The sequence below is a fragment of the Macaca mulatta genome, chromosome 9 (genome assembly GCF_049350105.2).
Source record: "Macaca mulatta isolate MMU2019108-1 chromosome 9, T2T-MMU8v2.0, whole genome shotgun sequence".
NCBI classification, from domain to species: domain Eukaryota; kingdom Metazoa; phylum Chordata; class Mammalia; order Primates; family Cercopithecidae; genus Macaca; species Macaca mulatta.
In genome coordinates this window covers 114,502,203-114,515,558 of record NC_133414.1, presented here as the reverse complement: position 1 = coordinate 114,515,558, position 13,356 = coordinate 114,502,203, and the positions used below count along the sequence as shown (strand labels likewise).

Below are 13,356 nucleotides of genomic sequence, written 5' to 3'. Positions count from 1 at the left end.
CATCCTTCTCTTCTCACCATGCCTGGCGTGTGGGCAGGATGGGTAGCTGGTTCCAGGGACAAGAGTCACATCAGGGGCTGCCATAAGTTGGGAAGGAGGGGTCCTCCCCTTCCCATGAGAATCCTTTATTTGTCCCAACTGAGGGGTGGGTGTGGGGTGTTAAATAAGATTTGAAATAGGTGGGGACACTGTACAGGGGGTGCAGGAAGGGGGGTGGTGGCGGGCAGCAAGTCAGTGCACCTGAGGCTGGGGGTGCCCGTGGCAGAGCCCTCCTGGCGGCTCAGGGGGTGGGCCCAGCTTCTCTGCCTCCTGCTCCACTGACTGGCTCCCGTATGCACTGTCTTCCTTCACCTCTGCTGGGGGTAAATGGGGACAGGAATGGGATAGTCAAGGACTCAGGCCTCCCACCCTCCAAGCCCAGATCCCCCTTCCAGGGATGCCCCTTTACCTGTGCTGGGCAGCTTGTCTCGGGTCTCTGGACCCCTCAGCAGCCTCACTCCCTCCTCTAGGCCCATATCAGACAGGGCCTCCAGCAGACCTGCCATGTCTCCGCCAGCCAGCTAAAAAAAAACAGCGGGATGAGGTCTGAGTCATGGTTAGGGTGTATGCTTGGAAGCCCTGGGGCCAAGGAGGCACCTGGACTCAGATCGGGAAAGGAGGATGGGGAGGGGGCAGGGCGAAGGCCAACCCACCTCATAGCTGCGCAGGAGGCTGCCGCTGGGCGAGGCCGTCTGTCGGTACGTGTCCACCAGGCTGCGCAGCCCCAGACGCTCTGCCAGCTCTGCCCAGCTGCCCTGGGCTTCTGGCCCGTCTAGCAGCTGCTCCAGGTTCTGCAGAGCTGTATCACCAAGTGACAGTCCCGGCCCTGAGGGGGACACATAGACATGTCATTTACCTCCAGAGTTGGGTGGGGACATGGACACCTGAACACTGCCTTTCTCCCAAGGTAAGCGACAGACAGGACCACGAGGGGTGATGGATGGGGCTGAAGGTAGAGAAAGGGAGGCCTCTTTCAGAGGGTCCTGAAGGAGAAGAATTTCTGTTTGAGGAATTGGGCTGGGGATGCTTGATGCTCCTCACCTGCAGGGCTGGGCGGGGTCAGGGGTGGCTCCATGGTATTCTGAGCGGCATTTATCAGCAAGGTCTTCACCTGGGGAGACAGCCGCCGCTCTGACTACCTCCCACCTCGTCCTTAAGCCCGTGTCTTTAAGTCCAGATACTCTGGACCCCGTCACTCAGAGCGCTTCTAGTTCCAGGCTGGCCTCACCTTGGTGCTGCAAGTGAGGTCAAGAGGCGTGTGGCCCCGGAAGCTGCTTCGGGTGTCCTTCTCAGGCCCTTCAGTGTCCGAGTCGCTATCAGAGGTAGGGGGTGAAGGCAGCGGGCACAGGGGCTCCTCGTTTTCAGCATGGATGTCAGCACCTGGGAGAGGGAGGCCGTCATGGGGAGGTTTGGTGGGGGCCCACATTAAGGACTGCAAAGTGGGAGGACCGGGAGGCACCTCTTTCCCTTCCCCTCACCCTGTTCAAGTGCCCCTGAGGGTGAGACTGACCAGCCTTCAGAAGGAGGCGGGTGAGGGTCGGGTACCCCAGTCCAGCTGCCAGGTGCAGGGGTGTGTTTCCCGCAAAGGTGCGAGCATTCACGTTGGCCCGGAGCTGGGGGTGCGAGCGGCAAGGGTTGACACCACAGCATGGTCCCCCTAGCCAGCCCCCGCTTCACCGTCTTTGGCCCCTCCACCACCCTTGGTCCCACTCCTTCCACAATCCTCAGTCCCACCTTGGTGACCAGATGGGTGACCAACCCCAGTTCCTCCATCTCGGTGGCTAGATGCAAGGCTGTTCGCCCCCCTTGCCGTTCTGTGGCCTCCACTTCAGCCCCACTGTCCACCAGCAGATCCAGGCACTCAGGGCTTCGGGCTCGGACCGCCAGGTGTACTGGATACAATCCTAAGGATGCAGGATACTCAACCTGCAGCTATGACCCTTAAGGCGGTCCTTGGGCCAGCCCTGACCATTCAACCTTGACACCTCATAGTCCAATCTGCACACTGGTCAGACACCCTCCCTGGTCCCCACCTGCCCCCTAGTCAGGTGAGATGGGGAGCTCACCCTCAAAGTCAGGCATATGCAACAGCTGGGGCACAGCAGGAGCTCCACTCTGAAGCAGTGCACGCAGCAGCTCAGGGGCACCAGCGCCTGCCCGCAGCGCCAGATGCATGGCTGAGTCTCCATGCCGATCCAGCAGAGCTGGGTCTGCACCCACCCGCAGCAGAAAGCTCACCACACTCGTCTGCCTGGTGATCACCGCCAGGTGCAGGGGCGTCTGGGGATGAAAGCAGGGTGAGCCAGGCCCGAGACCCACCTGCCTTCCAACCCCTCCCACCTCCCCAGTAGGCGCCCCCGCACCTGGTGCAGGTGGTTGGTGAGGTTGACGACGCCGAGGTCCTGGGCGTGGTGGATGACATAGGCTATCTGCTCAATGACACTGGTCTGCCCATGGATGATGGCCAGGTGCAGCGGTCTGGGGGTTGGGGAGCGAGAGTCTGGCCCAGCCACTCAGAGCATCCTTCGCTCTCAAAGCCCCACCGCCCTCATAGACTCCCTCGCTGGGGCCCGTGGAACCCAGCACGTGGCCCAGGGCATCGCTGTGCCTGCACTTAACGTTTCCTAGCACCTTTTGAGGTAGGTAAGTGCTATAACTGTACCCCTTGCACGGTCGACAAAACTGAAATTTGGAGAGACCAAGCATCTTGAACAGAGCTGGTGAACAGAGAGGCCGGACTTGAAGCCTGGTGTGTCCGAAAACTGCAGAGCCCGGCTCTGTGCCGGTCCCTTTCCTGCCCCCACCCGACCCCGCGCCGCGTCCGCCAGGCCCTCTGTTGCCTACGTGTCTCCGTTCTCGTCCTGCGCCGTCAGCAGGTGGCGCTGTCCCGCCAGCAGCGCGCGCGCGTCCGCGGTGACGCCGTAGTCGAGTAGGGCCCGGGCGCTGCGCTGCGCCAGGCAGAACAGTCGCGCGTTGTACTCTCGGGCTGGGGGCGACAGAGGGCGTGGGTCAGAGCTGGGTCCTCAGCCCCAGCGCCCCGACCGTCCGTGCCCTGGAGGCCATACCTCGCTGCAGCATCTCCGGGGCCTGCGGCTCGCACTGGGGGGCCCTGGAGGGGGCGCTCGGCTCCGCGGCTTCCTCTCCGGAGTCCCTGCCGGGCACCGAGGCGGCCATCTGCGCCCCGCCCCCGCCTCCCGGGTAGCAGCCCATGGGGCCCGCGCCGGACTGGTAGGGGCTGTAGGCCAGGGAGGAGGGGAAGAAACCGAGGCTGCCACCTGTGGGTACAGGCAGGGCTGTGGGAAACGGGCACCAGCCAGGACTCTCCCAGTTTTGGTTTTTTTTTTTTTTTTTTTTTGAGATGGAGTTTTGCTCTTATTGCCCAGCCTGGAGTGCAGTGGTGCGATCTCGGCTCACTGCAACCTCTGTCTCCCGGGTTCAAGCGATTCTCCAGCCTCAGCTTCCCGAGTAGCTGGGATTACAGGCGCCTGCCACCATGCCCAGCTAATTTTTGTATTTTTAGTAAAGATGAGGTTTCACCCTGTTGGCCAGGCTGGTCTCGAACTCCTGATCTCAGGTAATCCGCTTGCCTTGGCCTCCCAAAGTACTGGGATTACAGGTGTGAGCCACCACGCCTGGCCTCTCCCTGGTTTTTTTTCCTCCACAGCTTCTCTTGCCTTTACCCCTCCCTCCCTCAGCACCCCCTCACCTCCTCCAGCTCCTCCATAGCCCCCCGCTGCACCTCCAGAGCCTCCACCCATGTGGGAGCCACCCCCGAAGGGCTGGGAGAAGGTGGGCAAGGCCTTCCTCCGCTTCCGCTGCACCTCTTCCTTGTCTGGGGGCAGAGGAAAATGAGATTGAGCCCAATTATTGTGTCATGCCTCAGGGGCCCTTCCCAGAAGAGCCCTCAGGCTGGCTCCTAGGAAGCACCTCCTCAGACCCTCCACACTCCTGACTTGGCTCATGCATCCCCACATCTAGCTCTTGGGACCTTCTAGCCCAGCCTGGCCCCCCACCATCCCCCTGGGGTCCTCAGCCCAGCTCCACCTTCCACCAGAGGGTAATAGGTGAACTGTTTGGAATCAGACACATCCCCTCCTCGCTTGCGTTTCAGTTGCAGGAACACTGTTACGGGCCGCTCAATCTTCATCTTGTGATAGGGGGGTGTCCGGAACACAATGGCATACTGGGGGGTGCAGGGAGACACAGGGTGTCAGTGAGTCCTTAGCCTAATTTAGCCCCCAGCCTGGGCCCTAGCCCTGGATACCTGTTTATGCACATCTGTGGGAGAGAAGTCCCCAAAGGCCTGCCATCCATTCTCATCATCCTCATAGAACCGAACCTCAATGTCATCTACAAGGAAAACGGAAGCTTGGCCGCAGCTCCCGGTGGAATCTCCGGGGCCATTTATCCTAGAGCTTCCCTGGCCCCAGTCTTATATTCGATGTCCTTGGCGCCCAGCCTGGGCTCCAGTCTCACCTTTCTGCACCTTGTCACAAAGCAGATAAACTTCATCACCACCCCGCACAGAGCCTGCTGTCTTGTCCATTCGAGAAATCTTCAGGTTTGATGCCCCCGGAGACTCTATGGGGTGGGATATGGATTAGCTGAGATGATGCAATAGCCATGGCCACATTTAAGGAGCTTGGTGCTCTGTATTCCTTATCTTAGCAACCCCTGGAGCTGCAGGAACCACCCAATATTCGCATTTACTAAAGATAGAAGCTTCAGGGGGAGGAAATGACTTGCTCAGGATCACTCAGCATCTATGTGGCAGGGCCAGGTTCTGAAACCCGGGCCTGTTTGACTCCACAGCTTAAGGTCACCCCTCGTGCCACCTCTGCCACCAGGCCTGGCACCCCAGGTAGTCAGGATACTCACTGCTGTCATGGATGGGCTGGGAAATGACTGGCTTCAGGGGCAGGGAGAAGGAGCCATCACTGGCTCTAAGGAAGGCAGAGAAGCGCAGCCGCACTATACTCAGATCCATCACCTTCTTCAGTTCTTTGGCCTCCTGCTCCAGCTCCCGCTGCTCGGCCTCTGGGCAGTGGGTACATGTGTGACCCCTGGGCTTCTCCCTCCCTGCTCCTTCCATGAGCACCTCCCATGACCCTCCCCCCACCGCACCCATACCCGTAAGGCCCTGGGGCCTAGAGCGGAGCCGCTGCCTCTGAAGTTTTTGTATCATAGTTCCCATCATGTTCTTCTTAGTCACGTGCAGGACACCCAGGTTGTTAAATCTGAGGAGATGGGAGAATCAGAGGCCTTTGGCTGTGCAGTTCTTTCTTCCTGAGGTGCCTTTCCCATTGTCAGGGCTCAGCTCAGCCCTACTTCCTCAAGGAAGCCATTGGAGTTTCTACTTGGGCCCTTGGGTTTGGGGCCAACCTACCTCTCTCCCCTTGGTCAGATGCTAAGCTCATGGAGGTGGGCTGGGGCTTAGGACTGGCAGAGAGTGAGGGGCATATCAGTGGGGGCCAGGGGTAGAGGGCACCTACTGGGCAGTCATGTCCTTGGGCCCCACAGAAACGGCGCAGATCCCCAGCTCCGAGCATTGCTTGCCCACCAGACTGTGGGCATGAGCACGAGGTGGGTCACTGTGTGTTACCAGGTCTACCTCGATCTTGGCTGGTCCCTCGTAGTTACAAATCTAGGAGAGGCAGGGACTGTCAGGGCCTTGGGCGTGCTGTCCACTTAGCCAACCCTCCAGCACCATCCTGGCTCACCTTGACAGTGGGATAGGTCTTTCGGCCCTTCTCACTGGAGGCACCGGGCAGTCCTCCGTGGGAGGGGCCTTCACAGCCATATCGAAATCGGAAGCCTCTCTGAAGGTCCAAGGGCAGAGTAGCATTATGATCAGGGAAGACCACCCCGGCCAGCAGTGACCACAGTGCCTGGTAGTATCTGCTCTGAACCACAACTACAGCACTCTGATCAGCAGCAGTGACCATCCAATCCCCTGTGGCCTCCTTGGGCAATGGCTCCTCCATGGCCTGCCAGCTACCACTACCCCATTTGTCCCCAAAGCTGAAGCCATTCCACACCCTCCCTTTTGCTTACTCACCTGCTTAGGCTGTTCCACGATCACCAGGTAGGGGCCATCAGCTGGGGACAGGGAGACCTTGCTTAGCCACTATCTCCCAGCCCTTCCCCCAGGCAGAAGGCACATGCTCTCCCTCCCCCTACCTTTAGGACTAGAGGAGGTTAGTGAACTTACTGACCTGTCTCTGGGGCTGGCTCCTTGGGTTCCATAATGGAGGAGTTCAATTTGAAATCATCATATTCAATAATGCCATCCAGACCCTGGTTTGGAGACAGACTGGGGGTGGCATCCAACTCTCAGCGCCCCCCACGGCCCCACCTCCCATCTCCAAGTCCTCAGTGGTCACTCCCCCTCCTCCTCAGGCCCAAGAGAAAGCTCCTTTTGGAGGCAGAGTTGTAGACAGATGGACAGACTGGTAGGCTGAGAGCATCTGCGAGCATGCAGGTGTGTGGCAGCAGAGGGGGCTCGGGCAGACAGGTGGACAGACACGGGGGGCGGCCGGCCGGGTCAGGGGCAGGCAGCGTGACTCACTGGGTTGTAGCAACTCTCCATGTCTCTGGGCTAGGCCCGGCTCTGTCTAGTGGCTCCGGCCAGGTTCTGCTTCCCAGAATTTTAGGCGCCCGCCTAAAGTTGGGAGGAGTGGCGTGGGGGAGGGGGTCAGATCTAAATGGGGGTGGGCGGGAGATGGGGGCCCAGATTTGGGGGACGGTCCGACCTCCTCCAGCCGCCCGTCCGGGTGTGGCGGGTGAGATCCGGTGGAGAGCGAGATCCGGAGTTGGGCTTGGCCGGGGAAGGGGCAGGAAAGTTAGAGCAGCTTAGGAAAGTCCCGAAAATACCAAGGGGAGGCGGGGCCGGAGGGGGCGGGCCTGGAAATGACGCCAGTGGCACCGCCCTCACGACGGGAGGGGCGGGAGGCCCTCGCCAGTCTACGGGTTCCCGCTGCTTTTCAGCGGGTAGAGGGAGAGGAGAGTCAGGGGAGCCGCGGTGGGGGTTAAGCCCCCTCCTCCCTCCAGGGCAGGGAACAGGAGGGTCCCTCACGGCCGTGGGGAGGTTGGCAGTCTGGAGCCAAGTCCGCCTCCCGCTCCCCTCCCCCGGTCTGGAGCAACCTTGGGAATTTCTGCCAGGAGGGAGGCCACGGCTGATAAACCCGGGGGCTTTTGGGGGGACGTTCCTGCTGTCTGATGGCCTCCCCTTCGAACAGCCTGTAGGCGGGGGCTCTTTCCTGTGGGAGGCCCCGGGGTTCTGCCCCGAGAACACGATTCTGGGGCCGCGGGAAAAGTGTCTTCTCCTCCGGCTCCTCTTTTTCCCAAACCTCGCAACAGCAGCTGGTTCCACACCGCACCGGCTCTGGGCACGCAGGCGACAGGGAGACCTCTGCACGCTCCCCACCCAATACAAGCGTGTGTCTCCATCACAGCTCCACAAGTGTGTTTCGGCTCTAGTGCTTGGGTGCATGTTGTGTGTCCATGGCGTCAACATGAGTGTGCAAGCGAGCATGTGTGTAGACAGGTGAGTCCTGAGCTTCTCAGTGTGGGTGTGTGTCAGCGCCTGTCTTGATGTACAGACACGGGTGAGCGTATCTTGAGTTTGTGCGTGAAGGGTGTGGGTGCAGGCACCAGTGCACCGGTGGGCACGTCTCCGTGTGCATGTGTGTGCGAGTGCGACTGCACGGACGCTGCCGTGTGTGCGCCAGCACAGGTACAGGTGTACGTACGGGTCCGTGTGTCTTTGTACAAGGATGTCGACGTGGATCTGAGTGTCGTTGCCTGCGCGCCGCTGCTGCTCTCCAGCCCCCGGCGCTGTCCGCTAAAGGCCCTCCTCCCGCTCTTCTCTTGTCCCGGCCACCCAGGGGTCTGAATCCAGCCACTCACCGTGGCGGCGGCTCTGGTTGCGGCTTCTCTCCGCGCCCGACCCACCTGGGACCGGTCGCGACACCTCGCCGGCCAGCAGGGCTTGGGGCCGGGAAAGCCCCTTCTCGGCCCCCCGGAGGGGGGAATTCCCATGACGTTTCCGTGCGTCACGCCTCGCGCCCTTTTTCATTGGCTGAAAGTTTAACTCTGGACTGGCGCAGCCAACCCGGAGCGACTCGGGCGCGCCCCTGAGAGGGGACAGGCTCACTCAGGGTAGGGAGCGGGGCGACAGGCCACCAGGCGCGACAGGCCACCAGCGGGGCGACAGGCCACTAGTTCGGCCGGCTAGGGGACCGCCGAGAAGGTACCCGCTGACCCAGCGCCACCTTGGGCCGGGAGCTTCCGCTGCAGCTCGGCTTTGGCTGCGCCTAATGCTTGACTTTCTCCGAAGCGGGGGAACCCCAGGGGGAAGCCGACGGCCCCAGCCCTCGGGGCCCCCACCCTGAGCGGCGGGCTGCCGGGAAGTTAGCGGAAGAGGAAGGAAGTTGCTTTTGCGGTCGGTCCCGGGCGCCCTCTGGCGGCCTTCATGAGGCCGCAAGGAGACTCCATTTGGCCCAGGCCCCTGTCTCGCTTTGTCTCATCAGCCTCAGGGTTCCGGGAGAGACAGTCCGGACCTCGGACTTTTATAGAAGTGATAGGTTCCCAGCGGGCCAGGACTCAGGAGCTCTGCGCAGGAGAAGGGAAATTAAGTGTTTATCCACCACGGAGATCTGGAATATTAGAACTGAAAAAGGCATCCAGAGTTTAAACAGCTCAAATTTCCACCGATGTGGGAAATCGCCTCTTTTTTTTTAGTCTCAGACTGGAATGCAGTGAGGCGCTTTTGGCTCACTGCAACCTCCGCCTCTTGGATTCAAACCATTCTCCTGCCGCAGCCTCCCGAGTATCTGGGATTACAGTGCCCACCACCAAGCCCGGCTAATTTATGTATTTTTAGTAGAGTTGGGATTTCACCATGTTGGTCAGGCTAGTCTCGAACTCATGTCCTCAGGTGATCCGCTGGCCTCCGCCTTCCGAAACGTTGGGATTACAGTCGTGAGCCACCGCACACGGCCTATTTCATTTATTTATGTTTTTGAGACAGTGTCTCGCTCTGTCACCCAGGCCTGGAGTACAGTGGCGCGATCATGGCTCACTGCAACCTCGAACTCCGGGGTGCACTGATTCTCTCACTCTCCTGAGTAGCTGGGACTACAGGTGCACACCACCACACCTGGCAAATTTTTAAATTTTTAGTGGAGATGGATCTCACTACGTTGCCTAGGCTGGTCTTAAACTCCTGGGCTTAAGTGGTCCTCCTACTTTGGCCTTCCAAAATGCTTGGATTACAGACGTGAGCCACTGTGTCCTGCCAAATTGCCTCTTATAGACCTTCCAGTTTCCATCTGAACACTTCTAGAGGCAGTGAGGTCAGGACAGGAATTCACCAAGTATCGAGTACATGAGTGGACCTCTCTCTGGTCAGTAGCGTTTCTCCTTAGCAGGTGCCATGAGTAATCTCCATGCCTGGAGTCCTCCTCCCTTAGGCTTATGGTAGAACATAGGCTATCTGGGATCTTTCCTGCAGCTTGCCCCAGACGTTTTTAAGAACAGAATCACAGGCCTGCACTGGCACTAAGAGAGACTATTATGGCTCTCGATTTGGGCTGTCTGTTTCCTATTACTTCCCCACCCCCCTTCATCTTGCCTGCAAATATAGTGTCCCAGGCACTAGGTTCGAGTACTTTAGAAGTTCTCATTCTCCCTCCCAACAACCCTAGGAGGTGAATATTACCTTTACTGATGAAGAAATCAAGGCTCAGAGAGGTGGAGTAACCAAACACACAGCTAGGAAGGGGCAGAGCCAGGATTCAAACCCAATCTGTTGACTCCAGGATGAAGCTCTTTCCCCTAAATTTATATAAAACAAAGCAGCCCTTTCCACCTTACTGTGGGCCTCTCAAACAAATATCGTAAGATTCTGCCAAACAATTTGCTGAAATCCAGATATGTTGTCTACTACATTTCTCCGGTAAGTCAGATTCCTAACCCTATTTAAAATGGACTAAGGCCAGACATGGTGGCCCACACCTGTAATCTCAGCACTTTGGGAAGCCAAGGCTTGTGGATCATTTGAGCCCAGGAGTTCGAGACCAGCCTTGGCAACATGGTGAAACCCCGTCTCAAAAAATATAAAACTTGGCCAGTCTCATAACTAGGTCTCTAAATAAATAAATAAAAATTTAAAAATAAAATTTAAAATGGAGGAAATTCAGCTTGGTATACTCTAACTTAGTAAACCCGTGCTGGTTACCACTGATCACGTCTGTCCTTTCAAAGTGCTCACAAATTGCCACCAAAATTGGCATGGATTCTTCGAGTCCCCACAACATCTCTAAAAGCACCCCTAAGGGTTGAGCTATTTTAGTTACAAGAGTCTAAGCTGTAATTTATCTAAAGATTAAAAAAAGAAGACCTTTATTAGCGAACATTTCAAACATACAGAGATTTTCACTTTGGGAGGCTGAGGCAGGCGGATCACTTGAGCTCAGGAGTTTGAGATTACCCTGGCAACATAGGGAGACCTCATCTCTACTTAAGTTAGCTAGATGTGATGGTGAGTGCCTGTAGTCCTAGCTACTTGGAAGGCTGAGGTGGGAGGATTGCTCAAGCCCAGGAAGTTGAGGCTGCTGTGAGCCATGTTCGTGCCACCGCACTCCATCCAGGCTGGGTGACAGACAGACGCCGTCTCAAAAAAAGAAGAGTGGAGAGAATAGTATAATGAGCTCCCGTGTGCCCCTCTGTCAGATTCATCAATTCCTAATGCATGTTAGCCTGGAGATTTTAAACTAACTCAAAATAGCTTGTCATTTGCTAGAGCCTCATCTATCTGGGCTTAAGAAACCTCTTTGTTAGGCTGGGCACAGTGACTCACACCTATAATCTCAGCACCTTGGGAGGCCAAGGCGGGTGGATCACTTGAGGTCAGGAGTTCGAGACCAGCCTGGCCAACATGGTGAAACCCTGTCCCTACTAAAAGTATAAAAATTAGCTGGATGTGGTGGTGGGCAACTGTAGTCCCAGCTACTAGGGAGGCTGAGGCAGGAGAATCATTTGAATCTGGGAGGCGGAGGTTGCAGTGAGCTGAGATCACGCCACTGTGCTCCAGCCTGGAAAACAGAGTGAGACTCCATCTCAAAAACAAAAACAAAACAAAAAAAAAAAAACTTCTTCATTGCATGTTTCACTAATTTTCATCCTAATGATCATCTGTTTCTACACCCAGCCCTAGCACAATGCCTAGCCCAGAGCGGATGCACCCCAAATTTATTCCATTCATTTACCAATAAATAGTGAGAGCCCACTCCATTAAACACCGCTGTTTGCAGACAAAACTCCAACAGATATATATCAGTTGGTAGTAAGTGCTACAGAGAAAAATTAAGTAGGTAAGGGATTAGACAGTGACAAGGATTTTCTAGGTATCAGTCAAAGCAGGACTCTCTGATGAAGTAACAATTAAACAATGACTTGAAAAAGTAAGGGAGTGAGTCATGGGGAATATCTGGAGAAAGAGCGTTCCAGGTGGAGGGAACAGTAGGGCCAAGCTCTGATACAAGTGTTTGGCATATTTGAGGAACAGCAAGAAGGTTAGTAGGTGGAATAAAGTAATAACTTTGGATTTTGTTCTGATCAAGATGGAAAGCTGTGAGAGAGTTCTGAGCAGTGGAGTGAAAATTGCATAATGGGCCAGGCGCGGTGGCTCAAGCCTGTAATCCCAGCACTTTGGGAGGCCGAGGCGGGCGGATCACGAGGTCAGGAGATCGAGACCATCCTGGCTAACACGGTGAAACCCCGTCTCTACTAAAAATACAAAAAGAAATTAGCCGGGCGTGGTGGCGGGCTCCGTCTCAAAAAAAAAAAAAAAAAAAAAAAAAGAAAATTGCATAATGTATCTTTTTTTTTTTTTTTTGAGAGAGGCTCTTACTCTGTTACTCAGAGTGGTGTGCAGTGGTGTGGTCATAGCTCACTGCGACCTCAAACTCCTGGGCTCGAGTGATCATCCCACCTTAGCCTCCTGAGTAGCTAGGACTACAGGTACCTGCCACCAGGCCCAGCTAATTTTTGCATTTTTTTGTAGAGACGAGTTTCACCATGTTGCCCAGGCTGGTCTCAAACTCCTGCGCTCAAGTGATCTGCCCACATTGACCTCTCAACGTGAGGTCCATTGCCCAGCCTAGTTTTTTTTAGCTTTTAGATTTTTTTTTTTTGAGACAGGGTCTTGCTGTGTTGTCCAGGCTGGGGTATAACGTGTCTTAAAAGGATCCATTTGGGCTGCATGCCTGTAATCCCAGCACTTTGAGAGGCCGAGGCAGGTGGATTGCTTGAGCCCATGAGTTTGAGACCAGCCTGGGTAACATGGTAAAATCCCTTCTCTACGAAAAATGCAAAGATTAGCTGGGTGTGGTGGCATGCATCTGTATTCCCAGCTACTCAGGAGTCTGAGGTCAGAGAATTGCATGAGCCCAGGAGGTGAAGATTGCAGTGAGCCTAAATTGCACCACTGTACTCCGGCCTGGGCAACAGAGCGAGACCGTCTCAAACAAACAAATAAGGATCCATTTAGCTGCTGTGTAAAGACCATCGAATGCAAGGACCTATAAGGAAGGAGGGAGACTAGTAGTCCAACAGACAGTGGCTGAGGCTTGGGTGCTAGTGGATGATAAAGGTGGTGGGAAGTAATCGCAATTCTAGATAGATTTAAAGATAGAAGTAACAAGACTTGCTGAGGATTAGATGTAGGATGTGAGAAAAGAGGGGGTTTTGGCATAAAAAAGAATGGAATTGTCCTTTAGTGATGTGGGGCACACAGAGAGGAGCAGATTTATAGGGGGTATCAATAATTTTTCCTTTTACTTATTTTTAAAAATTATTATTATTTTTTGAGACAGATTCTCACTCTGTTGCCCAGGCTAGAGCGTGGTGGCGTGATCTCGGCTCACTGCAACCTCCACTTTCCAGTTTCAAGTGATTCTCCTGCCTCAGCCTCCAGAGTAGCTGGGATTACAGGCGCCCACCACCATGCCCAGCTAATTTTTGTATTTTTAGTAGAGAAGGGGTTTCACCATGTTGGTTAGGCTGGTCTTGAACTCCTGAACTTGTGATCTGCCCGCCTCGGCCTCCCAAAATGCTGGGATTACAGGCGTGAGCCACCGTGCCCAGTCTATTTTTTTTTTTTTTTTTTTTTGAGACAGTCTTGCTCTGTTGCCCAGGCTAGAGTGCAGTGGCACAATCTCAGCTCACTGCAACCTCTGCCTCCTGGGTTCAAGCGATTCTCCTGCCTCACCCTCCTGAGTAGCTGGGATTACAGGCTCCTTCTCAATGGGAGCC

At 55.8% G+C, this 13,356-nt stretch overlaps 1 protein-coding gene across 9 annotated transcripts; it reads right to left on the bottom strand.

Moving 5' to 3' along the window:
- Positions 1–83: 83 nt before the first annotated feature.
- NFKB2 (nuclear factor kappa B subunit 2) lies at positions 84–8,456 on the bottom strand. Of its 9 annotated transcripts, none has more exons than XM_077947422.1 (23): positions 7,948–8,456; positions 6,608–6,700; positions 6,255–6,336; positions 6,098–6,138; positions 5,760–5,858; positions 5,532–5,683; positions 5,170–5,276; positions 4,918–5,076; positions 4,516–4,620; positions 4,304–4,389; positions 4,084–4,222; positions 3,746–3,871; positions 3,105–3,314; positions 2,884–3,025; positions 2,403–2,517; positions 2,106–2,319; positions 1,774–1,943; positions 1,550–1,652; positions 1,268–1,419; positions 1,081–1,150; positions 693–865; positions 449–560; positions 84–356 (listed from the first exon to the last, which is right to left on the bottom strand). In XM_077947422.1, exons 2-23 carry the CDS (start codon positions 6,626–6,628, stop codon positions 232–234), a joined length of 2,703 nt encoding a protein of 900 aa, XP_077803548.1. In that variant the 5' UTR covers positions 6,629–6,700; positions 7,948–8,456; the 3' UTR covers positions 84–231. The 9 variants fall into 9 exon arrangements, with proteins under 9 accessions (XP_077803548.1, XP_015003564.2, XP_077803551.1 ...); XM_015148078.3 differs by having other exon boundaries at positions 84–353; XM_077947425.1 differs by having other exon boundaries at positions 7,791–8,053.
- Positions 8,457–13,356: the final 4,900 nt, after the last annotated feature.

What these genes read in the sequence shown, in the direction of transcription:
- NFKB2 (XM_077947422.1), bottom strand. Translation starts at nt 6,628, where the DNA reads ATGGAGAGTTGCTACAACCCA. An exon ending in TAGGCCCCAGGGCCTTACGG is followed by an intron (nt 5,077 to 5,169) that starts GTATGGGTGCGG and finishes CCCACTGCCCAG; the next exon opens with AGGCCGAGCAGCGGGAGCTG. An exon ending in CTATGGAGGAGCTGGAGGAG is followed by an intron (nt 3,315 to 3,745) that starts GTGAGGGGGTGC and finishes CTGTACCCACAG; the next exon opens with GTGGCAGCCTCGGTTTCTTC.